The 12,376-nt window shown below is 32.9% G+C and overlaps 2 protein-coding genes across 6 annotated transcripts; one reads left to right on the top strand and one right to left on the bottom strand.

The window, feature by feature from the left end:
* Window positions 1–1,022: 1,022 nt before the first annotated feature.
* LOC113848922 lies at window positions 1,023–10,398 on the top strand. 5 transcript variants are annotated; one of them, XM_027478344.1, is made up of 15 exons: window positions 1,023–1,875; window positions 2,212–2,298; window positions 2,788–2,897; window positions 3,379–3,429; window positions 3,551–3,722; window positions 4,119–4,439; window positions 4,516–4,719; window positions 4,966–5,451; window positions 5,748–5,957; window positions 6,341–6,529; window positions 6,993–7,156; window positions 7,277–7,429; window positions 7,531–7,609; window positions 7,972–8,453; window positions 8,654–8,985. In XM_027478344.1, exons 1-14 carry the CDS (start codon window positions 1,453–1,455, stop codon window positions 8,419–8,421), a joined length of 3,099 nt encoding a protein of 1,032 aa, XP_027334145.1. In that variant the 5' UTR covers window positions 1,023–1,452; the 3' UTR covers window positions 8,422–8,453; window positions 8,654–8,985. The 5 variants fall into 5 exon arrangements, with proteins under 5 accessions (XP_027334145.1, XP_027334144.1, XP_027334146.1 ...); XM_027478345.1 differs by lacking the exon at window positions 8,654–8,985 and adding an exon at window positions 10,137–10,398 and having other exon boundaries at window positions 1,035–1,875; XM_027478347.1 differs by adding an exon at window positions 7,201–7,205 and having other exon boundaries at window positions 1,035–1,875; window positions 7,321–7,429; window positions 7,972–8,694.
* Window positions 9,705–11,584, bottom strand: LOC113848923 (hevamine-A-like). Its single transcript, XM_027478349.1, has 2 exons — window positions 11,074–11,584; window positions 9,705–10,289 (listed from the first exon to the last, which is right to left on the bottom strand). Exons 1-2 carry the CDS (start codon window positions 11,480–11,482, stop codon window positions 9,781–9,783), a joined length of 918 nt encoding a protein of 305 aa, XP_027334150.1. The 5' UTR covers window positions 11,483–11,584; the 3' UTR covers window positions 9,705–9,780.
* Between the last annotated feature and the right edge of the window lie 792 nt (window positions 11,585–12,376).

Genomic DNA, 12,376 nt, shown 5'->3' with positions numbered 1-12,376 from the left:
CTTCTCAATTAAATTTAACAAGGAATGTAAAACCCAAATAGACCTCAATCAACACATCTTTTGTCAATTTAATTCTTAAAAAGAAATTATTATTAATTTGATCATTTAATTTAAACTGTTTTTAACCCCCCACCTCCACCCATTTATATGTAATAATATAGCTTATATATTTTTATTATAATACTAAGAAATTAACTAGATCAATATGTTTAAGTACAGTTTAAATTAATTTATACACTTTTTTTTATTATATGATGTAATTTAAAATTAATTTTATCCCAGTTTAAACACAAGCATACACAGTTTGATAAGATAGATATTATATAATTTATATATAATATTAGATCTAAACTTAAAATTAATAAACGTTGAGTAGAAACAGATGAAGAAATGAAAAATAAGAATTATAGATTTAAGGATTAAAATCATTTTTTAAGATTTAAAATAATTAAAAGCTAATTCAGGATTTTATTTTTGAAATAATAGTAACACAACATCCTTTATGAATGTCATAGCATAATTATATGCCTAAGAAAATCAAAATACAATTATTAAGTTGACTCAATTAGAAATTTTATCAAGTCTTAAGTGCAAATTTAGTTTCTCCTAATGCTGCCACTGATACGTTCCATTTACTAATTTGGTGTCAATTTAAGTACATTTTGTGGCTTTGACAAAAAAAGATGTTACTTTTTGTGGCGTTATTGCCCTTCGTTTGGTTTATCAATATGACAATATCTGTACACGACTCTCCCAATATTGGGCAAAAAGGGAAACAAAAAACAATGAGTTATAATAATCATATCACATTTCCATTTTTTTTGCTCCTAAACTTTTATTCTGCACGCGTGACCCTACGCATCTCACTTAATGCGCGTGACAGATATTAATATTACCAATTTAGCAAGAAAATTTTGGTTGAAATTTATTTACCAACTACAAAAATAGCACACACACACTTTTCATTTTACCAAAATAAAAAATAAAAAAATACAAAAAGCACACTTACCATTTCAGACAGCACGAAACTTGGGCCATTTAACATTTTTATTTTTCTTTTAAGGATTAGATTCGTTTTGTTTCCGAGTCTTCAGCTCATAAGCCATTGTCTCCATAGCGTGTGCATCTATCTCCCTTTCCATTTGTTCAACGCCAAATCTTCTTCTCTCTTTCACTAAAAACACTGAACAGTGAACAGTTTCTCGAAATCAAATCACCCAAATCCACATCAAAATCCCATTTTTTCACAAGTCAATCCACCTTCACTGCCCAGAATATTTCTTTGCCTTTTTCTTGAATTCTAACACTAAAGTTTCAGTCTTTGTCAACTTCCTCCACTCTCAGAAGCTCTATGCTGGAACCCCATTGAAGGGGTCACATCTTGCATGTGTGTTTTGGTCAAAGTTTAAAGCTTTTCCCTCTTCTGGTGTGCCCCAATTGATGGGACTCTAAATGGGTTCGTTGGAATCGGGGATCCCATTGAAAAAAGGGAGCCTGTTTGGTCCTCAGTGTAGCAGAAAGGAAAGGAATCCTTTTTCCCACAGGTTCAGATCGAGCTTCTCGCGTTTGCTATTCAAGAAGCTCGATTATGTGCAATGGATTTGCACTGTGGTTGTGTTTCTGTGCTTGGTTGTTGTGTTTCAAATGTTCCTGCCAGGCTCTGTTGTGGAAAACTCCGAGAGAGCTGTGAAGATGCGGTTTGGGAACTTGTCCTATTATGGAGAAAACATAGAAAAGTTTGTGTTAGACATTGGGGAGGATGCTGTTTTTTTGCCTAAGATTTCGGAGAAATTCAGGAGAAGTGATGGTAGGGACATGAATCTGTTTAATCACACGGTGAAACACTTCGGGTACAGAAAGCCTCAGTTGGCACTGGTTAGTTCACCTATCTTTTTTTTTTTTGGGTGAAACATAATGCATGTTTTTGTGTTTGTTTAGAAAGTCTCTTATTTATCCATTGGCTGGTAGAATTGAACTAGGAGCAATATTTTTAGGTTATGCATGTGGTTGAGCATTATTTTTATTTTTTAACATGATAGAATGGGTCAGGTTTTGCATGAATATAGAACTGTTTAAATTGAAGTCAAATTTGTTATTAACTAATTTAGAACTGTTTAGGACTATGAGTTTTTCCCTTTTATTGATCCATGCAATTTTAATTTTTTTATTGCTTGACATTTTACAGTTATATGATTTTGATTTCTTTTGAAGGTATTTGGAGAACTGTTAGTGGATTCACAACAATTGCTGATGGTAACAATTGCAGCTGCTTTGCTAGAGATGGGCTATGATATTCAGGTACTCCATTCACTGTTTGCTCTCAAAATTTATGCTGGAAAAACACTTCCGAATTCAGGCAAAAGAAAATGAATAGGGAATCAGATAAATGAGCAATGTCTCTCTATGATGTGTACTATTGTGGGATTGAATGTTGATTGATGTACTTTATTTCTTGAGGAAATGGAAAGCACAAAAAAAGAGAGATGTTGAATTTTAAGTCAAATTTTCCTCTCTTGTACGTTGCTTCCTTTACTATTGGCTTCAACTTTCAAATACCTCAATAGATTAGTGAAGATACTTTTACCAGATATTCTTTCACCTCCCACATGGAACCTTGCTAGACAAGTGTTTTAAAATTGAAGTAGGCTTATGTATTTTAAAATGTAGATTGATGTACTTAACAATGCGGTGACTTGTCAAAGTGAGGCCAAAAAATCGTTAGGTAGAAGTTCACCACCCTAATATTTACAATATTAAATTTATTTTTTTTGTTGCTATGTTTTGCAGGTCTTTTCACTTGAAGATGGACCAGGGCATAATGTGTGGAAAAAATTAAGAGTTCCCATCACTTTCATTCAAACTTGTAATAAGCCAGACAACACTGTAGACTGGCTAAAGTATGATTGTTATTTTATTTTCACTTCTGAACTGCACATTTTTGCATAGTTATAATAATTGAAATGTCTAGAAATCTAAACCAAGTAGAAAATTCAGTTGATAAAATGACTGTCTGTTTAAGTTCTTCAACGTTTGTACATCTTCTCTATGTTGTGGTTGGTGCCCCTTTATCTGTTCTGGTTTGAGGATATGCTGAAGTCAACACATTGGAAAATTACAGTCAAATATATATATTGTTTTTAAATGGCCAGATTACAATATTGATTTCTTGATTAATTCTCCTTACTCAGTTATATCTGTTTTTAGTTTGTTAAAAGAGTGTTACTCAATTCTCTTAATCACCACTTTCAATATTTTTTGTCCTTTTAATGATTTGTATTAACCCCTTTAGTTTTTGGTCATTAAAAATAGTATTGTGTAGTTGTGATTGCCTTAACAAATTTTGACTGCAACTGATAAGAATGTTTGTATTTTGGGCAGCTATGATGGTATAGTTGTGAGCTCTCTGGAAGCCAAGGGTGCCTTTTCTTGGTACGATACTTATTTGTTGTTAGCTGAATTCTTTACTGACTTTGCACCCAAGATTTGTGTTGATTTTTTTATGGCATGAATGTCATTATTCAAGTAACACGAATGATTTTAGTTGTTACAGTTTTTTGCAGGAACCTTTCAAGCCTATTCCTCTTGTATGGGTCATTCATGAAAATGCTCTTGCTTATCGATCAAGACATTATACTACTAATGGGCAGATTGAACTTCTGAATGATTGGAGAAGAGTTTTCAATCGTTCAACAGTTGTTGTCTTTCCAAACTATGCCTTGCCGGTAATATGTATGGGACAACTTATATATTTAATATTTGATACATGCAAATCATACCTAGTGCATGTGCTTAAATCTCGCTAGCTGAACCACCTGACATACTAAATTGATTTATAATCTAATTTGTTGACATTGAAACAGTTATCTCATTGTTAGTTGCTTCTTCATCATTTAAGGAAAAATCTAATTTAGAAGATGTAAATAAGTTTCATATTGGATAGTGGATACTAATATTCTCTTATCATTTGAATTTTAGTTTTATGGTATATAAATAAACATTATGGAGTTTTAATTATTAACTAGCATTTGATAACTTGTTTGCTGTAGCTTAAAAATTAAGTCACGCTATGTTCAGATGTAATTAGGTATGGCACTTAATGTTCCTCTGTAATTCCACAGATGCTTTACTCCACATTTGATGCTGGGAATTTTTATGTCATTCCTGGTTCCCCTGCTGAAGCACTAGATGCAGATGCATTTATGGCTTTACAGAAAGATAATTTGCGTGTCAATATGGGCTATGGTCCAGAAGATGTGATTATCGCAATTGTGGGCAGTCAATTTTTGTACAAGGGCATGTGGCTGGGACATGCCATTGTTTTAAGAGCTATATCACCACTTCTGGTGGACTTCCCACTAGATAAAGATAATTCTAGTGCACAATTACGTATCATCGTTCATAGTGGGGAATTAACAAATAACTACAGTGTGGCTCTTGAGGTATATATCCTTTTTTTTTTCTTTCGTTTATGGCTAAATAATTTGAAGTTTCTTATCTTGTATTCTGTTTCATTAGACCATGGCACGTAGCTTGAAATATCCAAGAGGTATTATAGAGCATATAGCTGGAGATTTGAACGCAGATTCTGTTCTTGGAACAGCAGATGTTGTGATCTATGGATCCTTTCTTGAAGAACAGACTTTTCCAGAGATTTTGACAAAAGCTATGTCTTTTGAGAAACCAATTATTGCACCTGATGTTCCCATGATCAGAAAATATGTATGTTTGTGCTCGAATTTTTCACTCTAGCAATGAGTCTATTTTTCTTGTTACTTTTATCAATCTTAAATTTGAAGTCTCCTGGAACAATCCAGAGTTTGTCTTTTATGGCATCTATAACAACTTTTCAACATCTAAAGGTTAACAATTATTATTTTTTAATTTACAAAAATAAGAGTTAAAGTTAAACTTTCTCATATCATGTAAGTCCAAGGAACCACTAACAGTTTTGTTTACATTAACTAGGTTGACGACAGGGTGAATGGATATCTCTTTCCAAAGGATAATGTTAAAGTTCTGAGGCAAATTTTATTAGAAGTGATCTCAAAAGGGAAAATATCACCCTTGGCCCATAATATTGCCTCAATAGGGAGAAGCACTGCAAAGAACCTTATGGTTTCAGAAGCAATTGATGGATATGCATCTTTACTTCCGAATATTCTCAAGCTTCCATCAGAGGTTGCTCCACCTAAGGCTGTTTCAGAAATACCCCTCAATGTTAAAGAACAGTGGCAGTGGCATTTCTTTGAAGCAGTTCCAAATTTTACATATCAAAATAGGGCATTAAGAAGTAACACTTTTTTAGATAAATATGAGGACCAGTGGAATCATTCTCAAAAAAATAAATCCACTACCACAGTTGCAGCTAATGATATATTTGTATATAGCATATGGGAAGAAGAAAGATATATTCAGATGGCTGTTACCAAAAAGAGGAGAGAGGATGAAGAGGTATGATCAAGGAATGTTCTAATTTTAGAAGAGTGGTGCTGCATCTCCCTTAGACATTCTCCGAATGAATCTCCTAATGCTTTATGAAGTAGTAAATAAAAAATAAATGCATTTGATGACTTGGTAACATAAAAAAGTTAAATACTTCCTTCATTTAGTAAATTAGGAAGCCTATTTGGAAGAATGGTTAGGATGATTTAGGATTATTCCTTATAAAATTAGGGTATTGGATCTTTCATGACTTTCATTAGTAAGACTGGCAAGTAAAGCTTAACTCGTATTATTTTTTAATGCAGTTGAAGGATAGAACAGAGCAGACACGTGGAACATGGGAGGATGTATATAAAAGTGCTAAGAAGGCTGATAGGTTAAAGAATGATTTACACGAAAGAGATGATGGAGAGCTGGAGCGAACTGGACAACCACTATGCATTTATGAACCTTACTTTGGGGAAGGATCCTGGCCTTTTCTACATCAAGGTTCTCTTTATCGTGGAGTGGGCCTGGTAAGTTGTGCATTTGTATTTGTTGCAGTTTCATATTAATCTTTGTTTATCAGTGCAAATAATAATAAGATTCCTACTATATTAATATTTGTTGCAACTTGCAAATTGTTAGTAACTTGTTGAAAGATGATTTTATTTTAACCCCAAATGATTCATTGTTCATATGTTGGCATCTCCTTTTTATAATTAGGTGATTTTGTTCCTTCTTTTTTGGTTCCTTGTTATACTTCTCATCCTCCTCCTCTTCTTCTCTCATTCTCTCTTGTTTGGTATGGTACAATCGTAATGCCTCAAATCTCCTGTAATAGTTGCCATTTCTGTTCAGAACATATGAGTGGCTTTTGAATTCAATCTGACATAAAGAACATACTGAACCTTTGCAGTCCAGTAAAGGTCGAAGACCAGGGAGAGATGATGTGGATGCACCTTCTCGTCTTTCACTACTTAATAATGGTTACTATCGAGATTTACTTGGTGAATACGGGGCCTTCTTTGCAATTGCAAACAGGATTGACCGTTTACACAAAAATGCTTGGATTGGATTTCAGTCTTGGAGAGCAACAGCAAGGAAGGTATATGACTGTTTTTCATATTTAAATTCTTTAACAATCTGCCCCGTGATATTCTTTTTCATGTCTGAGTATATTGGTTTTAATAGATGTTAATTTTATCCTTATCAATCACCTTAGCTTAGAAGGTTGCAAATTGTGATGCTAAGTTTATATTGCCTTCCTCCCTGTAACCTATTTATATAGAGGTATTAACTGTGGCTATGATAAGTTATTTAAAGATTGAGATTCTGTCTAATTAGAGGATTTTTAATTTTGGATATAAAGGAGAAAGGAAAACGATCTTGTGTGTACTGAACTGAACCTTCCCCAGTTTCTATTCTCTCTTTGTTTTATTTGTGGTGTTGTTTGTGTAAAAGGTTGAAATGTAGGAAGATAGCTCAAATGGAAACAATAAATTGCCTTCTAGACTTCTAGTCTGTATCTTGTTCTGGGCTTTTTGACATCTAGTGTGGTGTTTTAACAGGCATCTTTGTCCAGAACTGCTGAAAATGCATTACTAGATGCTATCCAATCCAAAAGGTACGGGGATGCACTATATTTTTGGGTGCGCTTGGATATGGATCTACGAAATCCTTTGCAGAAGGACTTTTGGTCATTTTGCGATGCCATTAATGCAGGAAATTGCAAGTATGATCTATTAAAGCCAGTTTTTTTTCTTGAGTATATGAAAGTTTGAGTGCTCACCTTATTTTTCATCATCTTTTAAAGACATTGCTTGATTTTCTCTATATTTGTGTTTGAGTGAAGGTTTGCTTTCTCCGAAACTATAAGGAGAATGTATGGATTAAAAGATGATATGGATTCTTTGCCACCCATGCCTGTAGATGGTGATACATGGTCTGTTATGCAGAGTTGGGCTCTACCCACAAGATCCTTTTTAGAGTATGTAATGTTTTCCAGGTATGCTTGGTTTCTCTAATAGTTGTTTCTTGTAAATAAGCTCGTTTTATCATCTAATAAAAATGTTCTATAATATCTGATATCAACTACAATTTCTGCAGAATGTTTGTTGATGCATTGGATGCACAGATGTATGATGAACACCATTCAACTGGACACTGTTCTTTGAGTTTGTCAAAGGTTACTTCCTAAGGATTAGTTTTACTTTGATGGTTTGGTTTTAGCCATTTCTTCTCATGATTTAATTTCATTCAGATAAAAGTTTTTTTCCCCCTGAAAACACTAACATACACGATATTGACAGTTCTTTTGAGGAATCTACTTTAAATATTCTTGGCTGATGAATTATAAATTCAACAATCTACAGCTTGAAATATGTTGTTGAAAGAATTGATTTTTCAGAAATTATGCTAATTGGCATTTCAATGAAGCATCGAGTTTAGTCATGAGTGAAATGCTATTGAATTTGCTTTCAAGTACATTGTATCCTTGCTGCTTATTTCTGCACTGTCTCAATACATGAATGAACATGCAAACTTCAGGATAAGCATTGCTATTCACGGGTTCTCGAACTTCTTGTGAATGTGTGGGCATACCATAGTGCAAGGAGGATGGTGTTTGTGGACCCTGAGAGTGGTCTAATGCAGGAACAACACAAGTTCAAGAGCCGTAGAGGTCAAATGTGGATCAAATGGTTCTCATACAGCACACTTAAGAGCATGGATGAGGACTTAGCAGAATTATCAGATTCTGATGATCCTGGCCGGCGTTGGTTGTGGCCATCAACAGGTGAAGTATTCTGGCAAGGTGTATATGAGAGAGAGAGAAGTTTAAGGCACAAGGAGAAGGAAAAGAGGAAGCAAAAGAGTATAGAAAAACAAAATAGAATGAGGAAGCGGCATCGCCAACAAGTGATAGGGAAATACATTAAGCCCCCACCAGATGAGGAGGAAAGCTTTAATTCAACTATGCTTGAAGTAAGAGCATCATAATGAATTCAAACCATCATTATGAGTAGATCCTGGTATAAAATTCTTTTCTTCTTTTGTAATTTTCATTTCATTTCACTTAACATAATTGTGATTTTCATTCAGAAAAAAAGGTTGCACATTTCTGTTCAGGGTCATGTATGTAGAATTTGCATCTTTCTAGTCATTGATGCTGATAAATAGCTGATGTGTAAAGTATCCTTTTTTCACTTGTTCTGTAATTCTATTCTTTCAGGATAATATATTCTTTTAGAGGTGTGGAAAGTTGTAATCTCGGTAGCATGTTGTCAATCTAAATGAAATTAACTATAATTTCAATGCTTTCTCTATGCTTCATGCATCATGAAAAGAGCATCTGCTTCTATACATGTTACAGTTATAAACCGTTCGTTGTCCTTTTTCTCCCTCTCTCTCATTTTTCTTTGCCTCTGATCCATCAGCAAGACAGTAACAATCATCACACCCAATTTAAATTAACAAAATGCCCAATATGGTATTCGGATATGATGGTCAGAGAAAAATGAAATAAATACAAAGGGAAAATTGATGATGCACGCAAGCCGTTTGATGAAATGGGGGAAAAAAGGGCAATCCTGGTGGGATGATCAAGGAAGATGTTTGATAGAATGGATGCCAAGAAAAATGGGGTTGTATGGACACGTTACATCTCAAGATCAGTCAAATTGGGAAATCATTCATTGTGAAAGGCGGAATTTTGTCTTGGAGCATAATGATTGAGGGTTTTCTATGGGGATGCTCTCATTATTTTTTTTTTCAGGGGATTGTAGCAAGGACATGGATGGATGTTGCTGTAGTTAATAGTCAGTCCATTGGTTAAGCCATGATTAATGCGTAGCTTATAAGAATGAGGCTTGTAAATTTGGGAAAAGAGAAGATCCATCTTGATTGGAGTTTATGATCCACTCCACTTTCAATTCATCCCTATATTGTTAATCTGATATTCATTTTTGAACAGGTGTTATTAAGAGCTATTCAGATTCTCATTAAGTCGTGACTTTTTTCCCATTGAGTATTTAATTTTATTTTTTAAAATACCATGTTTTTAATTTAATTTAAAATTTAAATGTTGATACACTATTAAATTAAATGTCCTTATTTTAACTAGTTAATGATCCACAAAGTAACAACTTTATTTCTAAGGTCTAATTAAACAGAAAAAAATAAAGAAACTCAGGATAATTATTTGAGTTTATTACTTATAAATAGATTACACATGGTAAACACTTATATTTTTATTTTTTTTTGTCAAACACTTGAATGCATGCTTTATTGCCTTAGCCCTTGAACTCATCAGAGCCTATATTTATTTACTATTTAAGGCTTAATCTTTTAGGGCAAGCTTCAAACATTGCCCTTAATTTTGCCACTATATCCAGTTAACTTGTCATAATACCTGTCCCAGAGCATAACACCTCCATATTTGGGTGATTTATTGACAAAAGGCAACACTTGACTTATAACTGTTTCTGGTGGCACATAACCAGCACCAGCTGCTCCTTTGTCTGGAGAAGCTGGAAGTCCAACATAGAACTTGCCTCCCCTTATAGATGAAGTCCATTGGTTCCATGAGTTCTTAAACCCATTGCCTGAGTCAACTTGGCATTGTGCTTGTGCGTTATTGTAAAATTGAATCCAAACGTAGTCAAAAAGCCCTGTAGATAATGCTCTACTAATATATTGTTGATTTTGTAATTCAGGGAATGGACACTGAGGTGCAGCAGAAAGGAACACTTTCTTGCCTCCTTGACTACCGCGCTCAGAGAGTCTCCTAGCAAGCTCAGCATAGTTTGCTGGATCACCACGACCTTCGCTTTCAATGTCAAAATCCACCCCATCTAACACAGCATCACCTAATGTAAAAATAAAAATAAAAATAAAAATCCAGTATTCATATGATTCCATTAAAATCATGACATGTGAAATATATAACTTTTCCCCTTATTATAAATAATTTTTTAGATTAAAATACGAGAAAACTTGTCGAACTAAGAAAATCTTTAATGCCAATTGCTTTAAAATGAATAGCTGTTCTATACTGTGTGTTAGAGCCTATTTGTGTAATACTTCAAAAGGAGTCACTATATCCACTTCTTGTCTAGATAAATGTGTAAATAGACAAACATGCTCTTGGTCTCATAAAAAATAAAATAAGATTAACACATGTATTTAAATTTGAAGTGAGAAAAAATTATGCAACTTTTCTTTAGTTAAAACCACAAAAAAGAAATATTAATGTCAAAATAATAAAGAAAATGTTAATCAGTTCCTTTTGGTTAAAGAATTAAAACTAGAAATATTTTGTTAAAATATGAAAAATCCACTCATTTATATGTTTTTTTCATTTCATTTTAACACGGTTTCTAATAAAATTTGGACACAGCTTAGGTACAGTTGCTTATATGCTGTCGGTGTTGTTTACCAATAAAAATTATAGTTTTATCTCAACAATTTGCAATAAAATTAATATAAATATTTTATTAAAATAAAACTTAAATTTTAATTAATAAACAATCTTGAAAACACCAAGAAAATATCACCTAAAATTTTTTCATAATTTTTTTTTATTCATAAATGACAGTGATAGTAAGCAAGTCTGAAACAATAAATACTAGAAGTATAGAGATTTTGGTCCACCTAATGGCCTTGAATTCGATTGTCCTCCCAAGAAGGTGTCCCATATGGTATCTGCCACTTGCCTTGCATCTTGTGCAGATGACAACACATAGTTCCCCTTAAAACCTCCAATTGAAAGCATGACTTTGATGTTCTTGGCGTGGCAAGTTCTGATGCCATCACTCACCCTTTGGCAATTGGGATACACACAGTGACCTGCTAGATCCATTTCTATTCTTTGGCCGTTTCCAAATTTATTAAGAAACGCTATGTTGATGATTTCATATAATCCAGAGTTGCATGCTTCAGTCAACGTACCTTCACCTGAGTTTTGACCCCAGTAAGTCACAATTCCGGATTCAGCACTAGAAACCAACACAATCCAAATAAAGAGGAAAAGGGTTGAAAGGGAAGAAGGTTTCTTCCACATATTGTTAGTGTTTGGCTCTAATTCAACAAAGGAAAGTTGAACTGAAGTAGAAGAAAGGGTTGAAGAAACTAATAGTAAGCTTTGTTGAACTTGGGAGTAAGAATATGGAAACAAAATAATGCAATGGAAACAAAAGAAGACTCAAGTCACGCGTCAAGCTGGTTGTTTGGATCTTTTCGAAAAAATTACATTCAAACATTTAACTGTTATCACCTCATGTCACGTGGACTTCATCTTTTTATTAAATAAATAAATAAAATTATTACAATCTTGGCTTAATTAAATAATTATTTTCTAAAAATATCGTTTCAGCTTTTATAAAATCACGTAAAATTGATATGCTTAGGGACTAATAATTTAATAAGGTCTTAACATTTAATATGAATTTTGTAGGGAAATAATTTTTTATTTTAATAATGAGGAAATATTTTTGTTATACTCTTTTTTTCTTAAAATAAATGTAATTTTGTCTGTTTTATAACTTTGGTATTTTTTTAAAATTATTCTATAAATTTATGTTGATAAATTTTACCTAAATTTCAAATAGCAGTGTAATACAGGATAAACTTATTCGTAGGCTGATTTTTTAATATAATTTTTTTTCTTGTATGATATATATGTTTCTTTTTTATTTAATGCTTCTTATATTAACATGGAATTTTTATTTATATTTGAAGTAAAAAGTATTATAATTTAAATATTAAGATATTACATCCTCGTATTATGTATATATTATTTGTCTTTATGCTAACGTATACGTACTTTTATTAAATTAAAGGTATCTTGATTTTAATTGTAACAACTTGTTTTGTAAAGTCTAATTTAAAAAAATCAAGATATTTACTTAATTTTTATTACTTATACATAAGTAACACATAATAAACATTTTTGTTA

Source organism: Abrus precatorius, unplaced genomic scaffold (genome assembly GCF_003935025.1).
Source record: "Abrus precatorius isolate BTA unplaced genomic scaffold, Abrus_2018 Scaffold9, whole genome shotgun sequence".
Classification (NCBI taxonomy): domain Eukaryota; kingdom Viridiplantae; phylum Streptophyta; class Magnoliopsida; order Fabales; family Fabaceae; genus Abrus; species Abrus precatorius.
Note: the sequence above shows the minus strand (reverse complement) of the source record. Positions and strands in the feature narration are given on the sequence as shown.